The 13,783-nt window shown below is 33.5% G+C and overlaps 1 protein-coding gene across 3 annotated transcripts in view; it reads left to right on the forward strand.

Annotated features, from left to right (window-relative positions):
• Positions 1 to 13,783, forward strand: part of NUF2 (NUF2 component of NDC80 kinetochore complex) — a 77,336-nt gene that overhangs the window by 39,274 nt on the left and 24,279 nt on the right. For all 3 annotated transcript variants that reach the window (XM_033959850.1, XM_033959848.1, XM_033959849.1), the window contains exon 9: positions 2,732 to 2,794. In XM_033959850.1, coding sequence (XP_033815741.1) covers positions 2,732 to 2,794 — 63 coding nt within the window. The remainder of the gene's footprint in view (positions 1 to 2,731; positions 2,795 to 13,783) is intronic.

Below are 13,783 nucleotides of genomic sequence, written 5' to 3' on the forward strand. Positions count from 1 at the left end.
TAACTACATTCACTCAACAGACGGAACAACTCACCTCCTCTATCCTCACCAAACTAGAACAATGGACCTCACAATTCAAATTGAAATTAAACACAGAAAAAACCAAAATCTTCCTGGCAAGCCCTAACCACAAATTAACCAACACTTCCCTGAAACTGAACGGCCTAGAATACCCCATCAACCCCACCATAAAAATACTAGGAGTCATCCTAGATAGAAACTTGACCTTCGAAGCCCACACCAGTGCCCAGGTCAAAAAATGCTTCAGTTCACTCTGGAAACTTCGCACCATCAAACACTACTTCGACCACCTCTCCTTCCGCTTACTGGTCCAATCACTAATCCTAAGCATATTGGACTACTGCAATATCGTATACCTGGGAGCCTATAAAAACACCATCAAACGTCTCAGAATAGTACAAAATGCTGCTGTCCGCCTCATCTTCAGCCTAAAAAAATATGACCACGTCAGCCCCTACTACACCAAACTCCACTGGCTGCCGGTGGAGGCAAGAATCATCTTTAAATTCGCCTGCCTCTGCTTCAAAACCTTAGCAGGCTCCTCACCAATTTACCTATCTGACTACCTCGAAATTGCAGGCCCCTCTCGCACTCGAAATACCTACCTGTTTTCTTTTCCCTCCCCGAAGGGCTGCCTCTACAAAAAATTCCTCAACCGATCCCTAGCATACCAAGCGGGCAAATGGAACAAATGCCTCTCCACTCTCATCTCCAATTCCCCCCCCTATCAAACTTTCAGGAAGCTAACCAAAACCTACCTTTTTGACAAATTCCTCTGAATGCTCTGACCCCCTCCCCCCTCCACCTCAGACCTCGACCCTTCCCCAGACCCTTTACTGCCGCAGGCTACACTTCTATTTGTAAACTGATATATGTAACTCATAGCAATCATAATCACTCCGACTATACTACCCCTGAGTATATTACCTACTTGAAAAAACTAACTTTGTCAATGTACCATCTAAAATGTAAATGTAACGTGATTGTAAAATTGCATTGTCTAAAGTACTAATATAACATTAACTAAACTGTATCTTCGCTGTAATTGTACAGTCTCTTCTTCTGTTAACCGCATAGAACTTCCACGGTAATGCGGTATACAAGAATAAAGTTATTATTATTATTATTATTATTATTATTATCTAATAGATGCTGGCATTGTAAAATAGAAGTAGGGACATTAGATCATTTAATTTTTTTTTGTCCTTGCATAAAAGCCTATTGGAATTTAATTTGGCCCCAAATTAACATATTACTAGAAAATCATATTGGTCTCTCATATGATACCATATTATTTGGTACTGCAATGAGAACACAAAGTCCAATATCAGCAAACAATAACAAATTGCTTTTAATATTGACAGGAGTTGCCATGCAGCAAATCACACAAAATTGGAAGGATTATACCAAGCTAAATTATACATTCTGGTGGAACTCGGTGTGTCACATATACAAAATGGAGAAAATATTAGCATTACAACAAGGAAATATAAAAAATTTTAAGAAAATATGGGATCCATTGACAAAATATTCTAAAGATCAGATATCTTAACACATTGATAATAATAATATAGGGTTAGGGAGGGAAATATAGAAATTAATATGAGGAAAAATGAAAAAACAAATAACAGGGGAAAGGGATTCAATATATATGATATGATATTGTACATACAACTATAATTATTATAAACTAAATATTATGCTATTTATTTATTGTAAGAATGAAAATTTTATAAATAAAAATTTAAAAAAAAAAAAAAAAGAAACCTCTACCGCAGCTTTGTTAAAGCCAGCATAAGTGAATTTCCCAAGATCACCAGTAGTTTGTCTAAAGCATGGTTCATGCTTTGGGTTTTGTGTGTTGCCAAAAGCAAAGCTGTTCTGTGGTTAATAGCAACATGGTGAGATGGGTGAGGCATGGTGATGGGAGAAGCAAGGAGTGATAGAAATAGGACTAGCAGACTGCATTGAAACATAGTATTGGTCAGTCCTTATACATTGGCCCTGTTGCAATCATGCTTATTTCCTTGTCAGGCTTAGATTAAATATTGAGGGGTGGGAGATTCAAGAACAATGTAAGGAAATTCTTCTTTACGGAGAGGGTGTTGGATGCCTGAAATGCACTCCCAAGAGGTGGAGAGGAGAGAGGAAAACGGTGACAGAGTTCAAAAAAGCATGGGATGAACACAGAGGATCTAGAACCAGAAAATAATAGTAAATAGTGAAGAACTAAGGCCAGTACTGGGCAGACTTGCACGGTTGAGGATAGGCTGGGGAGGGCTTCGATGGCTGGGAGGGTATAGATGGACTGGAGTGAGCTTTGACGAAGACTTCAGTAGTTGGAACTTAAGAACCGGACAGAGCTTTGGATCCTTGCCCAGAAATAGCTAAGAAGAAAATTTTTTTTTTTTTTTTTAATTGAATCAGGTTGGGCAGACTGGATGGACCATTCGGGTCTTTATCTGCCATCATCTACTATGTTACATATTAACATCATGATTACTTGTGTTTCTTTTTTTTTTTAACTGTTTATAAAATTCAATATATGTATTTAAGTGTTAAGGAAAAATCAGTTTGCATGAGAAAACATTATTTATCTAAGACCTAAACATAATAAAAAGATTTCAAGTTTTAGTAGATAAGTAATACTACCAAATCCACTGTTTGCTTGCTTAAAAGTTCTTGGATTATAAATTGTTTTCTTTACCAGGTGGCTTCGCAAGAAAGGATAGCGCAAACTAAGGCATTATGTACAGAGAAAAATAAAAAATTGGTAAGCATACATCAGTACATTATGAATGTGCCTATATAAGAATTGTCTATTATATTATAAAATAACCCATCCCTAGCTATTTGTTTTATTATTTTTTTTATTTAAATTCTTTATTCATTTTAAAACTTTCATCAAGTGTACAAATATTCATAATAAACACAATTAGTTTGAGCACTTGAACATCTTATCATTATAACTTATAAGTAGAAATGTAACCCTCACCCCACCCTCCCTCAAATCCCTCTATTCATTATAAGATAATAATAATAATAATAACTTTATTTTATATACCGCAGTACCACAAACAGTTCAGAGCGGTTTACAGTGTAAGAGACTGTACATTTACAGCAAAGATATAATGAGGACTGTACATATTCAGTAAAGGTGTTTATACAGAGAAGAACAATGTAGATTTACCATGCAGGAGACTGTACATATACAGCAGAGATATATATATATTTAGTGGAGAGGCAGTGCAAGAGGCTTATAAAGAACAAAGCAGTGTACAAAAAATTCATTATAAGATCATATATTTGAAACCCTCCCCCCACCCAATACTAAATGGTGTGTAATTAATAGAAAAATGGCATTTAATCATGACAGAAAGATGTTAATGGCTCCCATATTTTAATAAAATTTTTATAATTTCCATTCTGTACCGCTATTGATCTTTCCATTCTGTATATGTTACATACTGAGTTCCACCAAAAATTAAAATTAAACCTACTGTGATCCTTCCAGTTATTAGTAATATGTTGGATGGCAACTCCAGTCAAAATCATTAAAAGTTTGTTGTTACACGCTGATATCTGACTCTTTTTTTCTCTTTTTTTTTTTCATTATATTTTTATTTTCAAATTTCATAAAAAGTGTACATAATAATAAAATATATTTGATACATGCATGGTATCACTTTTATATCTATCACAATGTATATCTGAATTTGATTTTCCCCTTCACCCTCCCCCCACCCCTTCACCACTTTAATATAATATTTTCAAATTTTATAAAAGTATATAACATATTAGAATACAATTGATAATTATTCAATAATATATTTATATCTAATGCAATATATTCTGGATAAATTTTATTCATTTTCCCTCCCCCCACCCTTCTATTATCCCTTAATCATTTGTTACATTTTGTATCATATATTATAATATATTATATCTAAATTGTTTTCCTTACCCCCCCCTATATGTGTGTCATAAGAAGATCTCTAAAAGAAGAAAGGAAGAAAAAGTATTCTATTATTTAATCATTACAGTATTTTGTCAATGGCCCCCATATTTTTATAAATTTATTATATGTCCCTTTTTGTATTGATATTGTTCTTTCCATTTTAAAAACATGGCATATTGTATTCCACCAAAATGTATAGTTTAGGTTGTTGTAATTTTTCCAATTGTTAGTTATATGTTGAATGGCAACCCCTGTCATAATTAATAAAAGTTTATTATTTTCTGGTGAAATTTGACTTTTTTTTCTCATCATTGTTCCAAATAAAATTGTATCATATGATATTGCAATATGATTTTCCATTAATTTATTAATTTGTGGCCAAATTGAATTCCAAAATATTTTAATATAAGGACAGTAATATAATAAATGATCTAATGTCCCTGGTTCTAGATTACAGTGCCAGCATCTATTAGACTTAGAACTGTCTAGTTTTTGTAAACGAGTAGGGGTCCAAAAAGCTCTATGTAATAAAAAGAACCATGTTTGTCTCATAGACGCTGACACTGTACATCCCATTCTCCAAGACCAAATTAGTGGCCATTGAGATGCATTAATTTGATGTCCAATCTCAATGCTCCAAATGTCTCTTAGACCATTTTTTGGTTTTTTATTCAAATATCCAGATATTAATTTATACCACAATGCGGCTTGATGTCCCAGGAAGTCTGCTTTAAAGCATAAGAACTTTAAACTATATTGATTGTTTAATGATTTCCATTCAGGGAACCCAACCTGAATGGCCTGCTTCAATTGCAACCATTTAAAACTTTGTGTTTTATTAAGACCAAATCTATGTTGCAATTGTGAAAAATCCAGCAGTTTACCTTCTGAAATAATATCATCTAGAGATCTAATTCCTGCAATAATCCAGTTCTTCCAAAGGATTTGGGTTCCGCCTACTTTGATCTTGGAGTTTATCCATATGGATTGATTAGTTGATTTATATATTGGGATGGGTGTTAATTTATCAATAAATCTCAATGTTTTCCAAGTATTCATTATTATTTTATTTTCTCTGTATCTTTTAGGTATATTAATACTTGGTAAATGTACTAAATTTAGGGGAAACATAAGGCGCCATTCCAAATATAACCAATCTGGTGCATTATCTATAAGTTCTGGGAGGATCCAATACATACCCTGACGTAGAATATAGGCTTGATGGTACCTATAGAAATTTGGAAAATTTACCCCTCCCTCCTTAATTGATTTTTGTAAGGTTACTAAAGCTATTCTAGGTGTTTTACCAAGCCAAAGAAATTTTGTTAAAATTCTATTAAGCTTCTTATAAAAGGACCCCTGAAAATAAATAGGTATCATACTCATTTGGTAGCAAACCACAGGCAAGATCATCATTTTAATAGTTTGAACTCTCCCCCACCAAGATATATGTAATGGGTTCCATTGTTCACATAACTCCGTTACTTTTTTTAATACATATTTTTCATTTTCTTTTACCGTATCTTCAATTGTTTTTTTAACTTGAATGCCTAGATATTTAAATCCTTCTTCTTTCCATATGAATGGAAAAATATCAAATAATCCTTTTACACAGTAAACATTCAAGGGTATAATTTCAGATTTATTCCAATTAATTTTATAACCTGAAAATTTGCCAAACTTATCAATTAATTCCAATAAAGAAGATAAGGTAGACTCTGGATTTCTCAAATAAAGCAAAATATCATCAGCATAAGCCGAAATTTTATATTCCATATCTGAATATGGAATTCCTTGTATCTCCCTCGTTTGCTGTATTGCTAACAATAAGGGTTCTAATACAATATCAAATAACAAAGGAGACAAAGGACAACCTTGTCTAACTCCCCTCTGCAATTGAAAACCATCAGATATCTTATTATTAATATTTAATCTTGCAATCGGGAAGCTATACAATGTTTTTACCATTTGTATAAATCCAGAACCTATACCAAACCATTCTAACGCCTGATACATAAAATTCCATTCTACCCTATCAAATGCTTTCTCAGCATCTAATGAAACTGTAAATGCCGGTTCATCCATTTTTTTTGACAAGTTTAGCATGTGAAATAATAGTCTAGAGTTATTGGAGGAATGTCTTTTAGCAACGAAACCCGTTTGATGCATATCTATAATATGTGGGAGAGCTTTGGCTAATCTCAAAGCCAAAATTTTAGCAAAAAGTTTATTATCAACATTTATCAGAGATATAGGCCTGTAGTTCGAAACCAAAGTAGGATCTTTATTTGGCTTAGGTAAAACAATTATTATTGATTCAGCCATAGTACCTTTTATATTACCTTTTATAAGTTGTGTCTGATATAATTTTAATAAATGTGGGGAGAGGATATTTTGAAATGTTTTATAAAATTCTACTGTGTAACCATCACCACCTGGAGCGGATCCAACTTTAAGAGATCTCAATGCTGTTTCTAATTCTTTTAATGATATAGGTTCTTCTAAACTTCGTTTTATATGATCAGGAATCTTAGGTCCATTTATTAAATCTAAAAATTTTTTTCCATCTTTTTGTTTCTCCAAATAAGGTTCGGAGGAATATAGATCCTTATAAAAATTTAAAAATTGTTTTAATATTATATTTGTTTGATTTGTTATTATACCATTATCATCTTTTATTCCATTAATATTAGTTCTCCTTTTTTTTGCCTTAAGATAATTTGCTAATAATTTTCCCGCCTTATTAGAATTTCCATAATACATCGTTTGTTTAGAAAACAAATCTTTTCTTATCATTTTTGAAGTTAATTCATTATATTTACCTTTTACTTTCAAAAGAGTTTGCAAAACTTCATATTCCCATTTGCTTATCAATTTAGCTTCTAATATTTTTATTTCTTTTTCTAATTCTATATGTTGTTTTTTAATTTGTTTCCTAATAAAAGCTGAATATGATATGATATTACCCCTCATAGTTGCTTTAAATGCATCCCATACATTCTCTATAGATGTATCTTCCACTAAATTTATTTGAAAAAATTCATTAATTTGTGTTTTAAAATTTTCCAAAAATTTGTCATCTACAAGCAATGCATTATCAAATCTCCAAAGAGGTCTATTATTTTCTAATTGATCTAATTGTAATTCTATCCATATTCCTGCATGATCCGAAATGATAATAGGATCAATGGAGGCTTTACTCACTTGTTGCACTTTATTTGTTGAAACAAAAATATAATCTATTCTTGAAAATGATTTATGAACCTGTGAACAAAATGAATACTCCTGATCATTAAAATGAAGAATACGCCATATATCTTTCAAATCACATGATCGAACTAAATTATCTAGACCTAAAGATTTAATATTTTTACCTGGTTTTTTATCCAATAATGGATCCATTACAGCATTAAAATCTCCAGCCACCACTAAATTAGAGGCAGCCAGTGGTAATAACATATTTTGTAGCTTTTTGAAAAATTCTGATTGATTCGAATTAGGGGTATATATATTAAATAACGTCAGGGTATCATTTCCCATACCTATATCGATATGTATCCATCTTCCATGTGGATCTGAATTTTTTACCTTTATATTGGCCATACATTTTTTATTTATAAGGATTGCAACCCCTGCTTTTTTACCCACTGCTGGAGCAAAAAAACATTCTTTTATCCATCCACCTGATAATTTCTGTGATTCCTTCATATTAAGATGGGTCTCTTGCAGACAATAAATATCTGCATTTTGTTTTTTTAAATATGTTAATATTTTTTCCCTTTTAATTACGTGATTCAGGCCATTGACATTAATAGAATATATTTTAAAAGACATTATATATTTTAATACTTTTCATTATCTTATTCCTCCTCTCCTCTTTCATATTTAATAACCAAAAAATTTTCTTCATGACACACATATTTAACCCTATTGTATCTCCCTTAATTATTCTAATAAATATTCTTCTTATCCCTCCCTTTCCCACCCAATACATTGGCTGCTTAAGGATACACATTGGAACTATAATCCTAACATTCTCCCCATTCCAGGCAATCAATATTCAATTGTTTAAATAAATTTCCCTTCTATCTATCTATATTGATCTTTTATATTTATTTAATCATTTTCCATAACATTTTATTAATGTATCATTTTCCATTTAACAATATGTTAATTTGTATTTCCTTAGTATTATGATTTCAACATATAATTATTTTAAACTTATATGCAGTGTATTATTTAATAATTTTCATATATTCTGTTCTTTCTTTCATATAATTATTATTGTCTTTTCTTTGTGTTGTTTTCCTCCATTTCTTCAAATATTTCGATATGTTGTATTTCCTAATTTTTCATAGAGTCTTCAAAACCTTTTTAATATATTTTGTTAATATATCATAGGTTCTGGTTTAGAAAGAAACTCTTTTAGTTTTTCGGGATCCTCAAAATATAAAGACTTGTCTCCAGATGACACTCTCATTTTCGCTGGATAGTATAGACCATATTTAAATCCTTTTTCTTTGAGTAGAGGTCTCATATCTAGTAGTCTTTTCCTTTTAGTTGCTGTGTTTTTGGCGAAATCTGGTAAAAACCATAATCTTGATCCTTTATAATTTAAGTTTTTATCTTTTTTTGCAGCATTTAGTATCTCTAGTGCTTGTTGGTATCTCAACATTTTGAAAATGATTGGTCTTGGTCTGTTTTTATTTTCTAAATTTTTTATTGGGATTCTATGCGCCCTTTCAATTTCAATTGTTTGTTTCAAGTCTAATTGTAGAATTTTTGGAATTAAATTTTCAAGGAAAAGGATAGTATTTTTTCCCTCTAAGTTTTCTTGTATTCCAAAGAGTTTGATGTTCTTTCTTCTTCCTCTATTCTCGTAATCCTCCAGTTGATCTTTTAATTTATTTAATTCCAGGTTGTCGTTTTTACATCTTTTTGATTCACATTCTATAATTTCCATTTTTGATTCTAGTTCAGTTGTTCTTTTGTTGTTAACTTCCATTTGTCTATGTATATTTAAAATTTCTTCTTTCATTTCAGACATATTAGTAATAGTTTCTTTCAGCATTTGTTTGATTTGTTTTAATTCTTCCATGACTTCAGCTTTGCTTAATGTGTCTGATTCTTCGATAGGAAGTGGTATCTTGCTTGGTGTTATTTGTTCTTGTTTCTGTCTTTTTGCAGATGTACCTGTCTCATTTTTGTTTTGTCTGGTACTTGCCATGTTATTGTTCTCTTTTCCTTGGTTATTATTATTTCTTGTATTTAAATCTTTTAGATTTGGTATTCTTAGGTTTTTAATCTCTTTTCTTCCAAGATTTTGTTATCTCTTTGAATTAGAAATTTTTCTTTTTAAGCTCTTTTCTTTTTCCTTTACCAATATTAGTTTGAAAATTCTTTTCTCACTTTCACTTTTTCAATGATGTAGGGGAACTCTTTTTTTTTTTTTTTTTTTTTTTCTCTCCTCTTACAAGCCCAATCGCAGCTCTGATTAAGGAGAGCAACACTTTTTTAGAGTTATTTTTTCTATTTTGACCAACTTTAAGCAATTTTCTTCTGTTTTTTCTCAGCGTCTCTCAAATTCCTCAATATCTTGCTATTTCAGTTTTTTAAAGTTCCGTTGAACCTTTTTTTTTCTGTCTCCTCTCTCACAAGCCCAATCGCAGCTTTGTCAGAGGAAATTGATATTCATTTCAGTATTTGTTTTTTATTAGTAAGCTGATATTTATTTGTCTTCAGTGCTTCAGCACCCAATTTCTAAGAGAAAATGCAAGTCCTCCTCTCTCTCAATTTTTTTTTTAATCCCCTTTTTTATCAAAGAATAATCTTTTTTTCCAATATAACTGGTCAGAACACAAATTCCTTTTTTATAATTTTTCCAGTCAATATTGATCTTTCACTTGTACTTCGCGGTTTCAACGCTGCATTCAATTTCAATGAAACCGCCAAAATCACAAATGGTTCTCTGCCTTCCCGTTTCTTGTCTGCACTTATCTCACTTCAACTGCCGCAATTCAGGTTATTTTTTTTTTTTTTTTGGTTATATTTGATCAGATCTCAATCTGGTCTTTCACATTCATCAGCATCAGTACTGCTGCAAAGTTTCTCGAATCAGTTGAAATACAGACAGTTCTCAACTTTCCTGACTTTTAACAGCTTCCTTTTTTTCTGTTTCAGTATATATTGTTCAGAATATAAACTTTTCTCCTCTTTTTTTCTATTTCGCCAAACTGTTCAATCACATATACCACGCGGTTTCAGCGTTGCATTCAAACTTCAATAAACCGCCAGCACAAACGGTTCTATGTCTTCCCGACTTTCATCAGCACAAATCCCGCTTTAAATATAGCAATTCGGCTTTTTTTTTTTTTTCTTTAGTTATATTTTGTCAGAACATATCCATTCTTTACTTTTTCTCAATCTAACATATATCTCATAGTCTCTTAAAATCGCCGACACTGACAGCTCTCTGCTTACCGACTTCCTTCAGCTTTTTTTTTTTTTCAGTTTACGTTCGTCTCTCCGTCTCAGCACTGCTTTCAAGTCTCTCCAAACCTCCGAAAACACAGACTACTTTCTCGATTCCCCTCAGCTTCTTTGTTATATCTGATCAGAATATAAACATATACTTCAGCGCTGTATTCAATTCTATGTAACCGTCAGCTCAAACGGCTCTCCGCTTTTTCGTCTCCTGTCTGCACATACCCTTCTTCAAATACCGCAGTTTAGGATTTTGTTTTGTATCTTTTATTCAGCTTTCCGTATATATATTTTTATATTATTATTTTGAAGGAAAAATAATTTTTTCTTTATTTCATTGCCTGGATGGTGAGGAGCTTCAGGATCACACCTCCATCCGTGCTCGCGCTAAGCCACGCCCCCTGACTCTTTTTTTCTCATAGACATTCCAAATATCACAGTATCATACGATAACGCTACATGGTTTTCCAATAAACAATTTATTTGATCTCAGATTGAGTTCCAAAAGGCTAAGATATGGGGACAGTAGAATAAAAGATGATCCAAAGTCCCTACCTCTAATTTACAATGCCTAGCTATTTGTTTTAAGTGATTTATTTTTTTTGTCATATTTCTATTTATTTATTTATATATCTTTATTCATTTTAAATTTGACATCAAGTATATTTCAAAAATACTTCCCACAAATCACAATCGGTATTCTCTCAACCGTAATAAGAAAATTGAAAGTTCTTACTATGATACTCATTTAATTGAAACCAGTCTTTCCTTATTCAAATAAAGACCATAAATTACAATTCCATGTTTCTTGAGAGAAAATAATGTATAATATATGGAAAATAAGATTAATCAGAACCAGTGTTGAAACAGTAAGCAAACCCCTAGTTCCCTTAATTTGCTTATTAGTTATTGGCTAACAAGTAAACCACCACCACCCTTCTCTGCAAAGTGAATCTGCATGACTGATATTGAGTATCTGATTCAGTATAAAGATCCAAAAATATTGGGTTCTTCACTATAAAAGAGGGAACTTTTAGGAAACTTCAGAGGACCTACAGAGGATCTATCTAGACAGGGTTAAACCATATGGGGAGGAGCCAGCATCTATGACTCGGGGACGCTACCCCCGGCCACCTTCAGAGGAAGTCCTCAGCTGACATAGCTTGGGGGTCCTCATCTACTGAAGTTTTTATATTTTATATTTACATTAGAGGCTGGCAGAGACCCGTTTACAAAGTATGTATTCTTCCCAATTAATATTTCCAAATTAATAAAGTATCTTTGCTTATTTGTAAATGTAGCATAATTAAATGCAATAACTACTTCTGAAATTTATAGGGATAGCCGGGGACGGATTTGATTCCAGCGGGGATGGGTTTGATTCTAGTGGGGACAGGCTTGATTTCTGTCCCTATACAATTCTCTAGTAGATAGGCATTTTCAGGATTGGAATTTGAGGGGGAGAAAGGAATTGATATACACGTTTGAGTTGAGAGAACATGTTTCAGTAGTTTTAAGAAAATGTTGAAGAAATACCTCTTCTGCAAGATGAAATATGGGACTTGATTGATTTATTGTTTTTGATGCGAGGCGCTGGTAGCCTCTTTGTAATTTTAGGAGGCTTTACATTATCATTATTATGTTTTATTCATGTTTGATTTGTTGTACTGTATGTGATTTTGTTTTGTGTATGTACTCTATTGTGACCCACCTTTAGTAAAGGCGGGATATAAATAAATAAATACAAATATACCTGTAGTTTATATAATATGCATGTCCACACTTAGAATGCACTCGCATATTTTCACCTTCTTGAGAGGTCACTTCCCCCTCCCTATTTGTGGTTTTGATGTTTGCGGTTTCGATTACTCACGATTTTTTTCCCTAGGCCCCCCCCCCTCCCCGAGAAATGTTCGTTGGCAGCCCGCATCAAAAAAAAACGGCCCTGGGACTTGAATCGGGGCAAGGAGGGAGGCGTTCGGAGGAGATGGGGGGCAGAGGAGGCGAGCAGCCGCCCCAGGAGCACGGACCTTACCTGGTGATCTTGCGGTGATGTGGGGCAGGAGCGATCTTCCTACACTCCTGCCCCGTGCAAACGAGACTACAACACGGAGTTCCTGTTGTAGTCTCGTGAGACCACAGGAACTCACAGCACGGCTCTGCAAGGGGCAGGAGTGTAGGAAGATCGCTCCTGCCCCGTGTCGCCACTAGACCACCATGTAAGGTCCGGGGGTGGATCAGAGCTAGCCCAAAAGTTATTTGTGAATTTTCCCTATTTGCGGGCCGGATTTGCCCCTAACCCCCGCGAATAGGAAGGGAAAAGTGTAGATGAGATGTATGTGCTGGCATTTGCACACTATTGAAGCTGGTTCTGGGTGCCTATGACACATGGGCACCTATATTTCCTTTAAAAAATAAGTTTAAAATATGCCAGTTTTTGGATTTCTCACATGGGCTTCTTGTTATCAAAACAAGCTCAGAAAGTCCATTGAGCTTTTTTGTTTTCATCTAAACACGTCTTGAAAATCAACTTTTGAATTTAATAGCAGATTTCATATCCTTTACTTATGATAATGGAAGGGCATTTTGGAGCTATGATTGGGATTTTGGATTTTAGCTCCTTCCTTTTTGAGTACTAGCTCAAAGTGAGTTATATTTAAGGTTTAGTGGGTATTTTCCTATCTTCAGAGGACTTACAGTCTACGTTTGTACTTGAAACAATGGAAGTTTAAGTGATTTGCCCAAGAGCACCAGGAGCAGCAGTTAAATTTGATTTCTGGTTCTCGGTCCATTGTTTCTAACCATTAGGCTGCTCCTCCAACTAAGGTAAACCTCTGCAGAAAGTAGCATGAGTTCAGTTTTTTTTGTTTGTTTGTTTGTTTGTTTTTGGGGGGAGGATTCAAATATTTCTTTACAATCCTTCAATATAGTCTCCATGCTTTGCAATGACCAAGTCCCAACGTCCGGGAAGCTTTATTATTCCATCAAAGACACCGTTTTTGTTCAGTTGCTGAATGGCTCGCGTACCAGCGGAAGAAAGCTCTTCCAGAGATGCAAAACGATGTCCACGCATAAGTTGTTTCAACTTTGGAAATAGGTCGAAGTCTGGTGGACTCATGTCTGGACTGTAGGTAACACCTAGCTGTATTCGCACAGTTTTTCAATGATGAGTAGAGAGCTCCATCTTCCCCACGACCAAAAAAATTTTGACGAGCTCAATCAAAAGTCAAACAAATGATGATGATGATCATGAAGGCATCATCATCACAGACAAAGTTCCATGTGGAAGAAGTGTCACAGCAGTGTGTTATCGTGATATTT

Source organism: Geotrypetes seraphini, chromosome 10, assembly GCF_902459505.1.
Source record: "Geotrypetes seraphini chromosome 10, aGeoSer1.1, whole genome shotgun sequence".
In the NCBI taxonomy this organism is placed as follows: Eukaryota; Metazoa; Chordata; class Amphibia; order Gymnophiona; family Dermophiidae; genus Geotrypetes; species Geotrypetes seraphini.